This window comes from Eurytemora carolleeae, unplaced genomic scaffold (genome assembly GCF_000591075.1).
Source record: "Eurytemora carolleeae unplaced genomic scaffold, Eaff_2.0 scaffold1130, whole genome shotgun sequence".
NCBI classification, from domain to species: Eukaryota; Metazoa; Arthropoda; class Copepoda; order Calanoida; family Temoridae; genus Eurytemora; species Eurytemora carolleeae.
Window position 1 is genome coordinate 70,937 of NW_019397063.1, and position 20,617 is coordinate 91,553.

At 31.3% G+C, this 20,617-nt stretch overlaps 2 protein-coding genes across 2 annotated transcripts in view; both read right to left on the reverse strand.

The window, feature by feature from the left end:
• Positions 1 to 3,487: 3,487 nt before the first annotated feature.
• Positions 3,488 to 15,659, reverse strand: LOC111711535 (uncharacterized; the record flags this gene model as incomplete). Its single annotated transcript, XM_023485915.1, is given in 16 exon segments — positions 3,488 to 3,870; positions 4,097 to 4,173; positions 5,199 to 5,381; positions 5,832 to 5,885; positions 6,425 to 6,481; positions 8,011 to 8,070; positions 8,258 to 8,315; positions 10,880 to 10,982; positions 11,230 to 11,294; positions 11,781 to 11,915; positions 12,649 to 12,752; positions 13,238 to 13,350; positions 14,034 to 14,073; positions 14,158 to 14,222; positions 14,667 to 14,786; positions 15,631 to 15,659. Coding segments are annotated over 15 exon segments (1,287 nt in total). The 3' UTR covers positions 3,488 to 3,776.
• Positions 15,660 to 16,436: 777 nt separating this feature from the next.
• The window catches only part of LOC111711533 (protocadherin Fat 2), an 11,111-nt gene continuing 6,930 nt past the window's right edge, over positions 16,437 to 20,617 (reverse strand). The window contains exons 11-16 of the mRNA XM_023485914.1: positions 20,050 to 20,159; positions 19,113 to 19,225; positions 18,185 to 18,291; positions 17,740 to 17,882; positions 16,884 to 16,936; positions 16,437 to 16,550 (exon numbers count right to left, since the gene is read on the reverse strand). Coding sequence (XP_023341682.1) covers positions 16,437 to 16,550; positions 16,884 to 16,936; positions 17,740 to 17,882; positions 18,185 to 18,291; positions 19,113 to 19,225; positions 20,050 to 20,159 — 640 coding nt within the window. The remainder of the gene's footprint in view (positions 16,551 to 16,883; positions 16,937 to 17,739; positions 17,883 to 18,184; positions 18,292 to 19,112; positions 19,226 to 20,049; positions 20,160 to 20,617) is intronic.

The following is a 20,617-nucleotide window of genomic DNA, read 5'->3' on the forward strand; positions in this document are numbered from 1 at the left end:
GGTTTAATCAAACAGATTCCATTAAAAGAGTCAAATTTCGAACAATGTGAACGAGTGAAGCTCAAAAATCTCTAACAAAGGGAATTTTTAATGCCAACCCAATGGTCTCTAATATGTGTTCATTTGTAATTACAATTGGGGCCAGTTTTGAATGGTCTATGTATTGTTGTGTACTGCATAATCCTTCTCAGAGCACGAAACTTAAGACAGAGTACCGATGAAACCCAGTATCGGAAACACAGTTTCATGAATGGGGTTAGGCAGTTTTGTAGAAACCGATCTATTAAATTTCTGACTCAGTGTTAGAAATCCCAACTCTTGGAAGATTTTTCAAGATTATCTTTTGCTCATTTGGTTAGAGAAATGTACACAATAACACAGAAATCAAGAAGTCTGCCAAAAATTGTACAAGATCGCATTTTTTTAGTAATAACTGTCAATATTAAAAAAAATGTTATATGTAAACTTTTAAGCTAATTCAAAATTTTACCAAAGCCAAAAAAATATTGAATTTATACTTAATTACGCGTACAGAGCTGGGAACTTTTCTAAAATCCGGATCGCGTAACCTCGATTATCCACTGTAAACACTTGATTTTCTGCTTAATCCTCTAATTTTGGATATCAATCTAGCTTTCTCATTGGTAGCGCAATATTTTCCGGCTTCCGATTGGCTGCTATATTTCTGCAATTGCGACACTCTGATTGGTTGAATTTAGATACATTCCTGAATTTCAATTAAAGATAAAATAATTCTGCTGAATAAAAAAAGAGGTCGAGAATTGATCTCGATATCCACAAAACTAGAGTTTCCAGCTCAGATTCATCAAATTTTTAAACAATAGATGACTATTGTGAAAAACAAGATTATAATGTTTACTTTAAATTAATTTGTTTTATAACGTTAGATAATAAGTATATATGAGTTAAAAAGTTAAATATAATCTATTAATTCAAAGATAAAGTTTAAAAGATGTTATTCTTACCTGTACTGTTCCTAGATATAGTAGAATGTTTGTTTTTATTAATTTTATAGTAAATAGTTGAACAATTTTACAAATATTATTATTCTTTTCCAATGGAAGACGATCTGAGGCGGATGCCGCGTGTAGTTCTTTTTCAGCAAAAGTCACAAAAACCGAAGAAAAAAAAGTTTTGACCAACCATACAAATTTACATCTGGGTCTGAAAAAAATGTAAATTTTAGAATCCAACAAAGTTTAAAAAAAGCAACCTTTTTGTACAAGTAGTTTTTTTCCTAAAAATTTTAAAACTGCTCTTTTATAATTAACTATTTGTAATTGATTTCCTAAGAGCAATTACTTAAAGATTTAAGTAAAAAAAAACATCTTATTTGAATTGTCTTTGAACGACCAAAGGAATTCTTTGTTATAAGTTTTAAAACAAGTTTGTAATAAATAATTTTATTAGTGTTCTCTGCTTACATCCTAAGCCATCAATTCTAAAAATCTTATTGGCAAAAATTCATTAAACTTAACTGAAGATATAACATTTGCTGCAGGAAGCAGAATAAATTTAGACTTTGTTGTTAGTATAATACAATTCACTTTTTATATATCTTTAATGAATAAAATGTTCCATAGTTACTTCTTTGTGTTGTTTTATTTGACTACAGGGTTACTCAAAACAAAATATGAACCATTTTTAACTCATTTGTGATTATTACTAAGATTTAAAAATATCCAAAAATGAAAGGACTGAGCTCTGACCTGTATAGTATAGATAAATCATGTCAGAGTAAAGTAAATGTAGCGTGAAATTGAAATCTTAAATGTTTTTAATCATAATCTCACTTATTAACCCTATCACGGTCGGAAGGGCCGGGGTGTCCCCCCCCCATCAGTGGTTTTTCCTAAATAACTGAAACGTTTAAACTTCATTACTTTTTCAACAGCTATAGTTGTGAACAAATTTTGCAAATTATTTTTCTTTTGATGCATAAGGAAGGGTGGAGGATAGTCAAACGGCGGGTCGGTGTTTCAAAAAATCGGAAATTGTTAGCATTTTTTTATTACTTAACGTATATTTGAAAAACCCCTTGAAAAATGGATGTGACCCATGTAAATATTTGTAAAAATTAAAAATAATTATTTTTAAACATTTTTCAGGCATACTTTTTACTTTTTTAACCCTAGCTCTGCTGGGGTACCTGAAAACCAGGATATGCTGGGGGGGGGGGGCCCCCCCCCACCCCTCTAAATTCCATGTTTGATGTCCAAATATGACAAATGATAAATCATTGGAAAGCTCTTGTACTCTACTTTTAGAATCCGCAAAAGCATTTGCAAATTTACAAAAATTGATTTTTTTTGCTAAATCTAGTTATTCAGTAAATATGCTTGCAAAAAAATGTCCAAAAATGATAAATCATACTATTTTGAACAGCCCTTGATCATGCCAATTCAAATATGCAAAAAAATGTTGTCAATTTTAAATAACCTGATGTGTAATTAAGAAAAATTAAAAATTTGCATATTTCGTTGGACGGATTTTATGCAAATAGTTAGCAAAACATTTTTTTACAAAAATTGTGCATTCCGTTTTTTTAAGTCATAGGCTTTCCAAAAAAAATTTAAATTAATAAAAGCTGACAACTGAAAGTGGGTCAAAACAAAGATTTAGTTTGTTACAGGAAAAAAAGTCATTCAGGCATTTTGCCTGAGGACTCAGGCAGTTAGTATGAAAGCCCGGTTTTAGACTTAAAGGGTGGGCTATTTGATTTATGTAAAAAAAAATACGGAGGGGGTCAGTGCCTGAGGACTCAGGCAGTTAGTATTAAAGCCCGGTTTTAGGCCTAAAGGGAGGGCTTTGGGTATGTAAGAAAAGTCAGAAAATTTCAACAGCCTCAGACCAATACTTTTTCCCAGCAGGTATAGGGTAAAAAAATCCTCCCTTGCAACCATTAAAGATAGAGGTCTAATTTATTTTTTTAATGCGCACACCTTGAAAGTTGAACTAAGGACATGCATCACACTCCCCTATCTCAACTTCCCTATCCCAACCTATATTAGACAAAAATAGCCCATTCGGGGGAAAGGGTTAAAAAGCTAAGAATATAAATTTGAGCTTGAATTTTAAACTTGTGCATAGAAATCAAAATTGGAGGAAATTTGGGACACAAAGTCGTGAAAGTATATAATATTCTCCTTCTGTCCAGAGCGGAGCGTAAATGATGGAGTTTGGAAGATTTATCACAACAAACAAAGTTTCTACTTTGTAAAAGTTCTGAAATTTTCCAGAATCCAAATTTAATAAATTGAAGCCGCGTCTCAAATCCGCCCAAAAACAGTTTTTATTGAGCGCCAGCTTGAAACATTAAATTCAATTTTAAGTGGAACCAACCATCGTTAAGCCGCGGCTCAAATTCTTCAAATTCGGCCTCAGATCACTACAAATCAATAATTGATAGTTTTTTTTTGATAATTAACCAAAAAAAACAAACGTCCAATAAAATTGTCTTAAACAATTTCATTTTTTTCTAAAATATATTCTATTATTATTAAAAGAGCATACACCTAACATTGTATCTTCCTAAATATCAAAAAGTTATTCGCCCATATTTCTATATATTTTTTAGTAAACCCATGGGTATCCTGTGGGTAACATGGCTAAAGAAAAATTATAATTTTTATTTTATTTTGATTTAATTTTTTTTGTTTGATTTTATATCTGAAGTGTTTTTTTAAATATCACGGGCAACGAATGGCACTTAAGCTAGTACCCCATAATATTATCTAATGATATGTTTTAAAACTCTAAATAGCTGTAACTGCTTCATCTGAACTGGAGGACTCATCTGAACCATCGGAGGAGGATGTGGAGGAGCTGGAGCTATCCGAGGTTCCAGAACTAGAAATATATAAATGCAGTTATTATTGCACGAAATTTACTTGTTGGAAACAAAGCGGCAAGAAAATACAAGTTCGGCAAATGTTTGGAAACAACATAGAATTGTTTGGTAAAATCAATTACACAATTCTTTTAAGTATTGCGAAGATTTTATATTTATAAAGAATTCATTATTTTTAAATTTTTTTTAAGTTGCTTACGGTGGAGGCTCGACTGAGGGTCTAACCTGGATGAATCTTTTCTTTTGTTAAGAGCTACTTCTACCACTTCAGCCTTTTCATTAAATCTCACTCCATCCAGGGTCTGAATATGGAAAAAAAGAAAATAGTCGGGTTTATCCAAGAATGCGAAAATCACTTCATGAACTAAATTATGAATGTTTTGGAGCAAAAATAGATCAGAATTATGCAAATTAGATACAGAGCTTTAAAACTTAATGGCCAGTGTTGTACATATTGCAAGTGTTTGCCACGGTAAAATTAAGAACTAAAAGACCTGCTGCATAGGGATGGATTGTTAACGACCGTTAACAACGGTTCTTCATTAATGACCGCTAATGACGACTCTTTATTAACGATCATTAACAACCGTTAGCGACAACCTTTCATAATAATGACTTTACATTCATTGAAGATAGCCCTTCAATAGTGATCTGCTTAATTGTACATAAAATTAATTATTTTTACAATCATGTCAATGAAATAAATTATTAATCATCACAATAATTTAAAAAGCTAAGTATATCGCTGTGAAACTCTTATCACGCACCTCTGAGCCTTTAGTAAAAGTAAATTCATCCTAATGCCTGACTGTGTCAATTGTGACCGGCTAGTCCTATTGAGTGTCTGCTTTATTTACCCTATGTCCGGGCGATACAGTACAAACTGGAACAGGAAAGCTAGGTTAAACTGGAACAGGAAAGCTAGGTTGATTCGGCTCGGAAAATTCAAATGTATTATGACTGCCCGTGTTATAGACACTTTTGCCGTAAAGACACCATGTAATGTATTTTTGTTTTCAATAATTATGATTGAACTAATATTAGTTTCAGCTGTTTTAGAGATTATATCATAGCCTTCTCCCCTCTCCCTGGATGAGGTAAACGTGACTTTTCATGACTAACTCACGGGCAGCCGTGGCACATTTGAATTTCCGAGCCGGGTCAACCTTTCCGGTCCCAAATTGTACTGTATCGCCCGGGTGAATAAAGCAGACAATGAAAAGGACTAGCCCATGACTAGCCGGTGCAACAAGGTTGACGCGGTCAGATTTTAGGTTGAATTTACTTTTACTAAGGGTCAGGGGTGCGTGAACTTTGTAATCCTTACATATGTTGGTTCAGGAACAGAAGGAACTGGTTTTTTGGGTGGTGCAGGCGCGGTAACTGCCTTTCTTGGTGGTTCAGGAACCGGTTTTCCCTGTACTGGTGGTGATGGTTTAGAAACCGGTTTTCCTTGAGTCGGCAGCGCAGAATCCGGTTTAGATTTAAAAACATCCGCATTATGTCCCACCTAAAGTAAAATCTTTCTAAAAAGTTCTACACCCTTGGTTAAAAACTGATTCATATTTAATGCATGAGAAAAAATATCCATCTATTAGAAAGAATGCGTCTTTAATGACGACATGAATATTTTTCAATTCAACAAGATTAAAATTTACATCTGTTTTCTACATCAATAGGGTCTTTTAATGCATATACATCAAAGAAAAAAAGCCGCAGAGCTTTAGAAAATCAAAAATGTAGGGGGAAAGCCTGCACAAACTCCGTACATATCGTCTTTGAAGGGAATCATTAACCATGTGTGTAATATTTATAATTTTAGTTGAAAACAATTGATAAAGAAATTTCCCTGTAAGCTTGGCTTTTTTGTTGAGTCTTGTGAAGTTGTGTTCGGTTTATTAAATTTGAAAAATTAAATGTTCTTTTCAGAATTATTAAAAAATTAATTTTGTGGTTTTACCTTAACATCAAGCCTTCTCTCTAATTCATAAGATATCTCCCTGTTGAGACCATGCTAAGAGAAAAGAATGTTTTGTAACTGTATTGGTCGGCGTTTATATTAATACAATGATGATGAATATATATTTCATCTTAGATTCACCAGACAAATACAAATATGTTAAAAAAGAGAAGTTGCCAACTAAATGGAAAAGTATTTTTTGCATTTGAAATATTGTTGTTTTGGAACATGAAATTGGGTAAAAATGACAATACTCTCGAAATTATTTGCGATATTTTTTTATATTTTTACAAGGAATATTTTTTTAATCTACAGATTTTTTTACATGTGTATGTGCCTATTGTATAATGGAAAACCTTGGTAGAAATAAAAACTGGAATAAAATCTTGTTTTATTAATTAATGAAATATACGAGGACAACTGTATAATTCCAATATAAACTGGAATATTAACTTGTTTTACTATTTAATGAAATATACGATGACACCCCTGTAATAATTCCAATAAAAACTGGAATATTAACTTGTTTTATTAATTAATGAAATATAGGATGACCCCCTGTAATAATCCCAATGAAAATAATTTACTGCTACCTGTGTTGCTCCCCCGACAGCAGGAACTCCATAAATATCCTTAGATCCTATAGCTACCTGAAGAAAAACAATAAAAAGAAAAATTAGAAAAAAAGACGTAAACCATTTCACAGTTTTCTGCTCCACAAATTTGTCTTACTAATTCTACAACATCAGAAAATTAAAGTTCCTGTTGTTCTAGGGAGATATGCATCATATTGTAGAAGATGTCAGAATAGTGATTTTTTGTGTTGTAAATAGTGTGTTGGGGAAATATATACCCCGTTCCCTCTTGTTTATTGTTTAAGGATATTTACAGAATCCCGCCAAAATGGGGCCCAAGTTTCGTTGGAAATTCCTGTCCTGTGAATCCACCTGGGATTCCTGAAACTAGGGTTCAAGGATATGCACAAGATGGTCAGGGAAGGAGGATAGAGCAATTAGTCCTGTATGCACAGGCTTGAGCAGAGGTGGAGCTGATCGTTGTGACCAAGATGTACAGCTGTATATAGTGTTAACCATTTAGCCACATTTCTCATTCTTTTATTCAATAAAGTATCTTGTATCGTGTTCGCATTATATTTTTTGGTTTCGTAAATAAGTCCATCAATATGCACTTTAGAAAATACTGTTTTTCATTAACTTTAACAATATTGTATAGACATATATTTTAATAAAAAAGTAAATATTCCCGAAAAAAAGATGCTGCGATTAACTGCATGTGAATTCAAACTACTAATCCGGCCATTGCTTATTCTTTTTGCTATTGTTAATAAAGAAACACTTTTTACAGTTATTGTCGAAAACGTATTTCAAACCATTTCTGGGTTTCTATTATTTTTTAACCATTTGGCCCTCTTTTGCCAAGTACATTGTTATATTATTTTTAACTCTATAGGAAAGTTTGGTGCAAATAATCTGACCCTTAAAAAAGCATGGTTGGTCCCCCCCGCATAGTTGCGCCTTTTTATCAATATTAAAGGGACTATAAAGGAAAAATGAAAGGGGGTATAGGATTAAACCTGAGAATCTCAGGAATTGAAGGATACATATAAGAAATCTAAATGATGTTCCTGTCTCAAGAAATTGACATAAAACTGTGTCAAAATTATACCAAAACCTATATATGTAAGATATACGTCCGTATCATGTGACCAGGACTCCCCCATGGCAGTGCAGTATACTGGTTACGTGATGCAGACAGAGAAACGTGACAATAATACTGCACTGCCATTGGTTGGAGCTCTGGTAACATGTTCCGGACGAATAAATAATATTATCAATTATATCTATTGAAAATTATTAAATTCAAATATAATAGGGGCAAACTTGAGTTTCTCAGGCTCCTCCATGGGATTTCCTGGTTTTCAGATTTCAGATTGCGTATTTGTTGAATATGATCTGTTTAATACTACGAATCTGATACAAAATCAACATATATATATATATATATACACGTTTTGGTATAATCTTTACTCAGTTTTAAATCAATTTCTCGAGACAGGAACATCAGATCGAACTATTATATATCTTAGATTCTCAGGCTTCAGCCTATAACCCCTTTCATTTTTCTTTTACATTCCCTGTAAATAAGCTAATTGCGATACCTGGGAAGTCATTGGGTTTCTGTTTAGAGTTGGTTCTTGAACATCTTCAAGTCTGTCAATCTAAAAAATTGTATTTAAAAAAATGAAAATAATCAAAAATTTGTCAAAAAGTGTTGGTAAGTAATATTTTGTTTCTCCAACCTTAATTTAGTTTACTTTGAAAATATTTTCATTTTAAAGAATTGTCAGGCCATTTGAAACCAAAAGATGTCAATTTAAAAAAATAAACTTTAAATTTTGTTTTTACCTTTGGTGCGTTTTCGTTTCTTGATTTCATTTTCTTCCTTATAATTTTCTGTATAGGCCTAAATATAATCTATCTGTATAGACCTAAATATAATCTATCCGTAATCTGTATAGACCTTATAATGTTGTGTATAGACCCAAATATATTTATCACTAAATCTATGATGTCTCAAAAAAACATTGCAATTGACCCTCTAACTAAAGGGAGTATTTGCGAAAATGAAAGGGGTATAGGCCTACGGCGAAAAATAAACGCTTTTGATCGTTACTAATCTGACTTGCATCTGTTGCGTCTATAAGTAGAATATAGTTAAAAAAGACTCACACCGAAGAACGCAGCGTCCATACAAATTCAGAGAGTTGCAACATTCAACTCGGATCGTAAAAAATCAATTTTATTTCGAACATATCATTTGGATTTTACAATCAATTATCATCGATTATTTTTCGACGCATTCTATATATATATAGTTAATATTTCATAATATTTTTTATTTTTCGATCTGAGAATTACTTTTGAAGACATTTACTCCTGTTAAGATTAGGAAGACCACATTTTCATAGTTTCCAGTACTGTTCGAAAATCCAGCGTATATACAAGTTGATATTTCATAGTATTTTTTTTTTACGTCTTTCGGTATGAGTCGTTTTTAACAATTTTCTCCTTATAGACACTACAGATGGAAGTATGATTAGAAGCGATCAAAGGCGCTTACTTTTCGCCGTATGTCTATAACCCCTTACATTTTTTGCCAACACTCCCTTTAATATTGAACAACCCAGAAAAAATATTGTTATTCTTTTTTCGTCAATTTTCTCTCTTACAAAATTTGCGATAAAGTTCGATAAAAAATCATTTGATTTCATGTACGCAGACACTTTTTTAAAATCTTAATTTAAAGAGGCTAAGGTAAATCTTTTTGCTTTACACCATTATTAAATTAACATAAATATCGTCTTCCTCACTTCATTAATTAATGCGGTTTTTCCAAAAATGTATGTACACATTACACAGGCTTTAAAAGAAGATATTATGATCTTAAAGGGACAGAAAAGGAAAAATGAAAGGGGGTATAGGCTAAAAGCTAATCACTTTAGCTTTTCATCGAGACCCTTGAGACGCCTATCTGAAGTTCCTAACTCGAGAGTTGATATAAAGCTGTTTCAAACTTGTACGAAAATGCATATATATACAATTTCGTATAGAAATAGTTGGTTTAAACAGACCATGCTCAGAAAAACAGCAACCAAGCTGAAAAAGATGATATCCCAGAGAAAGCTAATTGTAATTTAGGTTTACTTTTATATTTGTTGTTTCTATTTTCAATAGATTTCATTCATAATATTATTTTTACGTCCGTATTACTTGACCAGAAATTCCACCAATGGCAGTGCAGTAAAGTGGTCACGTGATATTGGCGGAGACACGTGACCAGTATACTGTTCTGCCATTGGTGATAGTTCTGGTCACGTGATTTAAGTTTCAGATTTTCAAAATTTTACATATATGAATTTTCGTATAATTATAACACAGTTTTATATCAATTTCTCGAGACAGGAACATCAGATAAATCTTTCATTGGTCGCGATCAAGAGCTAAAGTGATTAGCTTTCAGCCTATACCCCCTTTTATTTTTCCTTTACTGTCCCTTTAAACTTTCACTTTTGAATAGATTTTTTTTTAATTGCAAGTTCTCAAAATAATCACTTAAACTTAAACATGCAATTTTAAAGAAAATAAAACCAAAATCTTTACTTGTATGGCATACTTTTTAAATCAAATTGACAAAAAACATGAAGGATTTTGGAAGGTTTTCAATAAAAGATTTTCTTCTGTTAATAACAAGAATGTATCAAAGTATCTCGGGGAGAAGGAAGGTTAGAAGATTACCTTCTGTTAATGATAAGAGTGTATAAGAGTATCCCAAGGAGAAGGAAGGTTAGAAGATTACCTTCTGTTAATGATAAGAATGTATATGAGTATCGCAAGGAGAAGGTAGGTTAGAAGATTACCTTCTGTTTTTGATAAGAATGTATATGAGTATCGCAAGGAGAAGGAAGGTTAGAAGATTACCTTCTGTTAATGATAAGAATGTATATGAGTATCGCAAGGAGAAGGAAGGTTAGAAGATTACCTTCTGTTAATGATAAGAATGTATATGAGTATCCCAAAGAGAAGGAAGGTTAGAAGATTACCTTCTGTTAATGATAAGAATGTATATGAGTATCCCAAAGAGAAGGAAGGTTAGAAGATTACCTTCTGTTAATGATAAGAATGTATATGAGTATCCCAAGGAGAAGGAAGGTTAGAAGATTACCTTCTGTTAATGATAAGAATGTATATGAGTATCCCAAGGAGAAGGAAGGTTAGAAGATTACCTTCTGTGAATGATAAGAATGTATAAGAGTATCCCAAGGAGAAGGAAGGTTAGAAAATTACCTTCTGTTAATGATAAGAATGTATATGAGTATCCCAAAGAGAAGGAAGGTTAGAAGATTACCGTCTGTTAATGATAAGAATGTATAAGAGTATCCAAAGGAGAAGGAAGGTTAGAAGATTACCTTCTGTTAATGATAAAAATGTATATGAGTATCCCAAGGAGAAGGAAGGTTAGAAGATTACCTTCTGTTAATGATAAGAATGTATATGAGTATCCCTAGGAGAAGGAAGGTTAAAAGAAGAGCAATAACCAGAACAGCTGTGTTACTATCTTCTTCTTCGTCAACTAAAAAAAACAGAAAACATAAATGATAAATTAATCTCAAATAAAAAAACAGTATTTATTTTATTCATTTTTATTATGTATATATGTTCAGTTTGTCTGAATGTTTGTATTTTTATGACCCCAAAAAATGTTTGTGGACACAATTCTAGTTTTTTAAAAAATAAATTAACAACATACTTTTATTAATTATATTAATTGAACCCCGATAGAAATTAAAAAGTTTAACTAATAAATTCTTTTTTGTTACCTGTATCATGTATGAATATGTCATCAGAGCCCTCTGATATTTCTATGGTAACACCACTAACATTTCTAAAGTATTTCTTTAATTACAAGAATAAGTTTTGTTTAAAACTGATCAGGTATGAAACGTTAAATTCTATACGTTGATTTAAAGAAGAAAATAATAAACTTATCACAGAAATGGCTTCATTATAAATCCATTGATTTATTAAATAAATGTAGTTATAAAATATAAAAAATATATATAAGAATTACTTGATCTATAAAATAACGCTCTTTGCTAATATATGTATTTATATGTATATTTGTATGTATATCTTTGTATATGTTAGCTGGCCAAACGGCTGGACCCAATTGCGTGAATTATTTTAGGAAACCCATGAGTACTCTGGGGGTACCTGGCTAACAAATAGATTTTTTTAAATCGTAATTTTTTCTTTCGAAATTCGATATTTACAAAAATTCCACAATCAACGCCGGGCACTAGCTAACTTAATATAATTCTAAAAAAAGAAACCCGATTTAGAAAATTCAGCAATTTGATAAAAATAAAACCTTGCAATGATAGCAGCTTCACTATATGTAAGAAACCCTGAACTAGTGTCTAACATCTTGTGAGCCGTTAGAAACATTCTGTTTCTAAATCCATCCTGTCTTTCCGACTTGTTCTCAAGCTGAAGATTCATTAATCTAAACAAGGATCTATATACATATACTTTTCTTGTCACTAGTTGTGAGAAACTCTGTTTGTTTGTCTGTCCGTTTGTATCCAATAAACGTCAAAACGGCTGAACTGATCAAGCCCAAATTGTGTGTGGGACCTCACATGACCCCACCCCAGGGAAGGTTTATATAACATCAAAATTAGAGGAAAATTCTTTAAAAAATTGAAAGAATTTTATTTTGAAAATGCGCCAATTCGAAAAGAAAAATTCGCCAGAATTAGAAAATGATTTGAAATGGCCAACTTTCAGAGCAACAGTTAAAAGCTAAAATTATTTTCAGGAAATGCTTTAACAACATGGTTTCATAAAAATGAGTAGTAAAAAATAGTTTCCATGTACTGTAGACGACATTTTATATATGTGTCCATCTATTTGTAGGATGACCTAAATTTTCTTTATGTCTCAGTAGCATAAATCTGCAAATAACTTTTAAAGACAAACCACAATTGAAAATAATACATTTGGAGAGAAAAAGAAGGATATCTCATTCCTCCTTGGTTCACTGTAAACTCCGGTTTATTTCAAGTACCTGACCGACTTTGAAGCAGCTAGAGCAAGCTGTACAGTACTCATACAGACTATATAAGGCAAAACGGGACAGTACACTACATGAATCAGCCCCCTCTAGGGAGATAATAGTGGGTTACCAGCGTGAATCGGACATGACACTCTTCAAATAAAGGCTAACTCAAATTTACCTGAACCAAATATCCTCCTGGATAATATTCAAATTTTTCAGAACAGTTTCAGGATTTTCGTCAGATTTGACAACAAGGATATACTCTACACTCACACTGGTAACCTAGGCAAAGAGAATTAAGTCTTTACCACAAACTCTGACGTTCTAATCCCCATAACTATGCAACCCAATATTGCAAACCTGAAAAAACGATCATGCTGCAAAAGTTGGGAATTAGAACATTTGAGATTGGGGCAAAAACATAAGCTCTTTAAAAATTTGAGGTTTTTAATCACATGAATTCTAATAAACCAAATGAAAACTTTTAAATGTCTCGTGAAAGAATGTTAGCAAGGTTTATAAATATTGATAAAATCATTTAAACTTTATCACTGTAAATTTCGGTTAATTTCAAGTATACATCCTAAGCTAAAGCACGTTGTACATTACAATTATAGAATATGTATGGAAAAACCAGGACAGTATAAGGTCTAATTATCCCCTTCTAGTTAAAGTTATATGCTATAGATTTATAACTGGTATCTTTATTTTTTTCGCCCTTTTTGAACCCTTTCCCGGCTAAAAATTATTTAGTATTTCAAACTTACATAAACAGTGATAATTTTTGATACAGAGTTGAGCGTTGCTTTAACCACAACCCTGCAGTTCATTTCAGACTCGGAGCAAATACTATCCATCCTACTTCCACCAGCCGGGTTTACTAAAATAAACAAATGAAAAAAAAGCACAATCCTGAAGTTCATTTCAGAACCGGAGCAAATATTATCTATCCTAATCACACCACAGGGTTTATAAAAACAAAAACATGCAAAAGATCACAATCCTGCAGTTCATATCAGATCCAGAGCATATACTACTACCACCAACAAGGTTCACAAAATCAAACAAATGTAGAAAAAACAGAATCCTGCATTACATTTCAGACCCAAAGCATATACTATCAATCCTACTGCCACCAGTTACTAAACAAGCAATTAAAAAAAGACACCAATTCTGCAGTTAAAACTATCCAGCCTGTCAGCCCCCGACTGCACTTACATTAAAAAAAAGTAACTAAGAGGATAGTTTGTAAAAAGAGGTAAAGTACATGACGGTCTGAACTTATGAAAACTGTTGATTACATATAGAATTAAAAAGAATTAAATTCAAAATAATGATCTACGTACTTTAATTGCATTGAATTCTGCTTGATCAAATCACGATTAAAAGGTTTGCACTACAAATTAAAGACCTCTGGCGATTAAACAAATTAAAGTTGGATGAAAAAATCTATTGATTCTTTGTTAAAATGATTTAACCCTAAGATTTTTTTCAAATCGTCAAGTAAACAAAAATGAGTTTTGAAAACCCTTTAAATTTTCAAAAAAACTGAATGATGAATACCTGCATAAATTTCACCAGTGTCTTCATCAGCAAAGAAAGTCTAAAAAGGTTAAAAATAACATGATAAAAATTATTGAATTTTTTGTAAAATGAATATATTTTGTTTTATGTTTAGCTCTAGTACCTTTGAACCTTCTACACTGTATTTTATGAAAGAATTATAGCTCGCGTTATTACATTCGGCTCTCACTGAAATTAAAAACAACGATAAGGACTCTTTAATTTAAAACTATTTTTTTTTGCAATTTAAAGAAAAAGCAAGCAAAAAATGACCGAAATTTGACAGTGCTGTTTTAAAAGATATATTTTTTAGTTGCTATTAAATTTCCTATTAAAAAACGCTTTGGAAAAAATTCAACCCGTTTTTTTTAAAGAAAATTTATTCCAACCCATAGTTATAAATTGAGAGACGAGTTAAAAGTCGTCTTTGATTTCCGCTATTGTGATTATGACAAAGAGTAACTTGAAAAGTTTGCACTTCTTATAAGGTTTAAATATATCAAGTGCATGGTCTGAATTTTGAAAATAAATACTAAATACGAAATGGAAATAATGAAAACATGCCTTAACATGGATCAAAAAACAATAGAAAATTGGTAGCTTAATTCTTATGTTGATTGGTACACACTGTACCTTGGGAAATAGGCATAGGCACCGAATTCTCTAGAACCACAAAGGACGGATATCCTACATATTGATTTATACCATTCATATCTCCAGATATAAATTCTATACTTATATCTCCAGGATCACCTAATCAAAAACAAAATTAAATCTATATAATATTAGCTCTTCGCTCAATCCACACAAACTAATTTTTTTTAATCCGTGTATCTTTGCAACCCGAAGGCGTTGACATTTGTTATTGCAAAATGAATTTTGTTATATCTAATAACATAAGTTTAAAATATAGTATTTTTAGATCATCAGATTGCAAAGATATAGGAATTAAAAAATTTGAGTTTGTTGCAAAAACTCATTTCCTTTCATAGTTTGTCTGGGTGTCTGTTTGTTGAGCTGTTTGTATCCAATAAACGTCAAAACGGCCGAATCGATAGGTCCCAAATTTTGTGTGGGACCTCACGTGACTCAAGGGAAGGTTTATGAATGATCAACATTTTAGAAATTTGAGTTTAAAAGTTTTTATTTTTGTAAAATTTTGAAAATGCGCGAAAAACTATTATGAAATCCGCAAACTTGTTGATTGTTTTTGCTTTATACTGTACAAAGAGAAGATGCTCAGAGATAAAGCCACAATTTAAAGTTGAAATAGAAGATGTGCGCGATGCGCTCAAAAAGCCTAGTATATAATAGTAGTATATATAAAATGTTATAAGAAGATTGTTGCGTTTCAACTGATATATATATATATATATATATCGAATCGTATATATATACGATTCTTTTTCTAAGTTAGCAGGGTTTTTTGACAGGACGTTCCCGATATACTGCCTTTTAAAATCAGAGATATTTATGAGAAAGTACGGTTTTGAATGGTGGAAATACAGTGTATACATGTATACTACAACATTTGTTTGGGTGTATACCATGCTAGCCCCACTAGTTGTGGTGGTAGATTTTTCTGTTTTGCTTTCACCTTGTGTTGTTGTTGTTGTAGTTGTGGTTGTAGTTGTAGTTGTGGTTGTAGTTGTTGTTGTTGAAGTTGATACTGGAAAAACCGTATATATATATATATATGTATGTATATATATGTATATCACTGGCCAAACGGCTGAACCAAATTGGCTGACATTTTTTGAGGGTACCCATTGATTTTCAAAACTTGGATTTTTTTTTCAAAATTAAATTTTCTTTTTAGTGTTTCTAAAATTCCACCGGTAATGCCGGGCAATTTAGCTATTACTATAATAAAAAAGATAAAATGTTTCTTGAAGTTCAATCAGACTTAGCATAAAAATTTTTTCTCAGAGGTATCTCTTATTTAAAAATGCAGTTTATGTCTGATTTATTTCTCTGTAGACTATAAGGTAGTTTAGTGCATGTTTAAATAAAATACACGGTATTCTATAGGAAGTACGGTGTTAAAATACACGGTATACTATAGGAAGTACGGTGTTAAAATTCTTTTAAAGAAAAGGAACGATTCTTCTCTAAGTTAGCAGGGTTATTTGACAGGACGTTCCCGATATACTGCCTTTTAAAATCAGAGATATTTATGAGAAAGTACGGTTTTGAACGGTGGAAATACAGTGTATACATGTATACTACAACATTTGTTTGGGTGTATACAATGCTAGCCCAAATAGTTGTGGTGGTAGATTTTTCTGTTGTGCTTTAACCTTGTGTTGTTGTTGTTGTCGTTTTTATTGTAGTTGTAGTTGTAGTTGTGGTTGTAGTTGTAGTTGTAGTTGTAGTTGTAGTTGTAGTTGTAGTTNCTAAACATTATTCATGAAATAAATAATAATAATAATAATAATAATAAAATAAAACAAGCAAAAACAGCAAAAGTCGAAAAAAACACCTGGAATCAGACCCTTCAACTGTTTCTTCAGTAACCTGGAAAATGAAAAATATGTAAGTTTCGAAAATGCACTTTAACAATATTTTAAGTTTAACAATTTTTTTGTTGTATTTATAAAACACATCAACAATGGAAAAGCACACATTTTTTAAAATTTCTCTAATTCTGTTCGATTTCATATGTTTTTGTAGGAATAAAAGTTTCCCTAAGATGTGGCATCCAAAACAGAATAACTGTAAAATGTTAAAATGCACCTAACATCAATGAAAAATGGATTAAATGAAATAACCTTTTCTGTTTTTGAAACATTGCAATAACATAAAATATCATAAAAACATATAATTACAAAATGCAAATCATAATGTCACCTGAATCATAATAGTTTGACGCTCTTCTGTATTTCCGCCGTTATAAGTCAATTCTAAAAATGTAAATTCTTAACTTTTTATTAAACACTTTTCTACTTTTTTATTTGAGTCTATCTTGACATTATCGTTAAAATGTTAAAATTTAAAGTTCAGAGAAATGTAAACGTTTTTTTATGTGCATTTTAATTAAATTCAGATTAAGATCAATAGATTAATAGTAAATTATACCTTGTTGATCATTTAGTGAGAATATTGATCAATAGTAAACTATACCTTGATGATCATTTAGTGAGAATATTGATCAATAGTAATATATACCTTCTTGATCATTTATTGAGAACCTTGATCAATAGTTATATATACCTTGCTGATCATTTAGTGAGAATATTGATCAATAGTTATATTTACCTAGTTGATCATTTAGTGAGAAAATTGATCAGTAGTAAACTATACCTTGTTGATCATGTAGTGCGAATATTGATCATTAGTAAACTATACCTTGTTGATCATTTAGTAAGAATTTGATCAGTAGTAATCTATACCTTGTTGATCATTTAGTGAGAATATTGATCAATAGTTATATATACCTTGCTGATCATTAGTGAGAATATTGATCAATAGTTATATTTACCTAGTTGATCATTTAGTAAGAAAATTGATCAGTAGTAAACTATACCTTGTTGATCATTTAGTGCGAATATTGATCAGTAGTAATCTATACCTTGTTGATTATTTAGTGAGAATATTGATCATTAGTAAACTATACCTTGTTGATCATTTAGTAAGAACATTGATCAGTAGTAATATATACCTTGTTGATCATTTAGTGAGAATATTGATCAATCGTTATATATACCTTGTTGATCATTTAGAGAGAACATTGTATTTTCCGGAGTAATTTTGTATGTCAAGGTTGAAGATAATCCATCTGGATCAACAGCAGATATATTCTGTTTTAGAATCACTAAGCCTGCTTCTGTGGAACTCTCAACGCTTCCACTAAAAATATGAAAAATTTTTTAAGGTCGACGTCCACCATCATTTAAAGGACCCTTCACATAAATAAATTGACAAAGGTACGCTTTAAGCCTCTTACAATTCATGATGTCAAAAATTTTCATAAGAGATAAAGGTATATATCTTTCCTCGTATCTATTGCATAATATACGAAAACAAAGCAGAAACCGCGCAAAACTATTTAAATGGAGGGTCACTTGAAATTACGTTGAAAATTCTTTTAAAGTAAACACCCAAGATTAATTATTGTTGAATCATGAAAACTTAATGAGTATTTTTTTAACCTGATAATCTCAGAATCGAATTTTGGTGAAGTTTTATCCCAAGGATAAGCCACTGATACAAGAGTTGAGCCAATTTTTGTCCCCTCAATATCGTCTTTGTTAGAAACCTAAAAAAGAGAGAAATAAAGGAGAAAACTTTATAAAAGTTTAATATATTCTGCGAGCTTAAAGGGAGTGTTCGTGAAAAATGAAAGGGGGTATAGGCTTCCGTACAAATTCTGTAAGTTGCAACATTCAACTCGGATCGTAAAAATCAATTTAATTCCAAACAAATCATTCAGACATTACAACCAATCATCATCGATAATTTTTCAACGCATCGTATATAGTTGATATTTCATAATGTTTTTAATTTTTTATGATCTGATTGTCACTTTTGAAAACATTTATTCCTGTTTCATGGATTTTTAAAAATTAAGACGACATTTTCATATTTTTCAGGAATGTTTGAAAATCTAGTGCAAGCGAAATATTATTTTTTTTCAAAATCAAAAATATTTAACACATACAAATCCGTCGAAAAACAATCGATGACTATTATTTGTAATGTCTGACTGACATGTTTGAAATTGAATTGATTATTTTACGATCCAAGTTGAATATTGTAACTTTTAGAATTTGTATGGACGCTACGCTCTTCAGCATGAGTAGTTTTTAACAATTTTCTCCTTATAGACACACCAGATAGAAGAAAGATTAGTAGCGATCAAAAGCGATTTTTTTTCGCCGAACATTCCCTTTTATTTCTCGCGAACACTCCCTTTAGAGAAATAAAGACGACAAATACGTACGAGTCTTAGTTTAATTTAAAATAACAAAATTTTGTTCTTAACACGTTTATTTGAAGATTGAAGTTGCAGATGTTTTATTAGTTAGGATTTTGCAGAAAAAAGACATTTTGAAAAAATACCTTTTTTTACAAAAGGACCTGAACTATTATTGTAGTATATCCACCAGGTGGTAACTTTGTAATAGAAGCATCATTTGCGAGCTTAATTTCTAGATCACCATTTGATATTTCAGCAAGGAAGTTTTCATTTCCTGGAAAATTAGATTAAGGTACATTTTCACTTTAATCAATAAATATTAGTCTTTGCAAGAAAATTGGTAAGAATAAAAGCTTGTTTCGACAAAATTTACAAAATTTGTTTAAATTTGTCTCGATCAAAATTTGGCTCCTTCAGTGAGAACTAGTAAACTGTGAATACAGAAGACGACATAAAAGCAATAATTAAATGTATTTAGGTTGTTACTAATAACTTGCTAATTTACTTAAAAATTTTCTGTTCGATTTTTGTGTCTCATGTTCATTGGACTACTTAAAGCCATAATCTGAGTCTAAAAGTCGTCTTCCAATTCCAAAATTGTATGGTAATCATTGTATAATAGTGGGATGGACTTCATTTGTATAATGGACAGGGGCATCAAAATATTTAAAATTGAGTTTATACATTAAACTAACTTTCTTACATTTTCCTAAAGAAGAACTGCTTAAAATATTCTTTACAAAACGTTAACATCTTCTTCTATATGTATAACTAAGCTGTCCGCTCATATATATGTTGGCTATAACTGGCCGAACGGCTGGACCAAATTTGGCTAAAATGATTGAGGGAACCCATGGTCACCCTACAGGGTTAACAAAGGGAAACAAAATTGAAATGATTTTTTCCAAAAATCATTTTTCGAGATTGAGTGTTTTATGAATACAACGGGAGTACTTTAGCTAGTTTTTTATTGAATTAAGACAAATATTGTGGATTTAGAATAAAGTTAAATACAAAAAAGATTGTTGACCAATGATTCAATGTTGTCTTTTTATATCACGTTTTTTTGACGATTGATTTGCATCAGAATAAATTTACCTTGTCCGAGAAGTTTAATATTCACGTTTGTTGGATCCTGCCACTTATCCTTATCTTGCAAATTTATCTTTAAAGTTTCCATTGTCAGAACTCCAGATACAAAACTCAAACTTGAAATAATAATATTTTATTAAACTAAATATTAGATTCAACTATTTTTAGATGCAGGCAAAGGTTTAAACTGCCAAAAACTGATGAATCTCGCTTTATATTTTAATTTATAATCCTTATAATTTTCAACCTGATGGTTGCATAAAATTGAAATAGAAATTTTAAGTTTTTAGTCAAGAATTTCCCTGTTCTTTGTTGGGTAAAGATAGGATGGAATTGGACTGATATTTGTTCTTTGGTGGATATCTCCAGGTATCTATGCATAATAAGTAACCTGAAACTGGTCTCTGATGGATCTAGAACGGATGGATATCTCCAGGTATCTATGCATAATAAGTAACCTGAAACTGGTCTCTGATGGATCAAGGACGTATGGATTGATATCTCCAAGTATCTATGAATACTGAGTAAGCTGATACTGGTTTCTGATGGATCAAGGACGGGTGTATATCTCCTA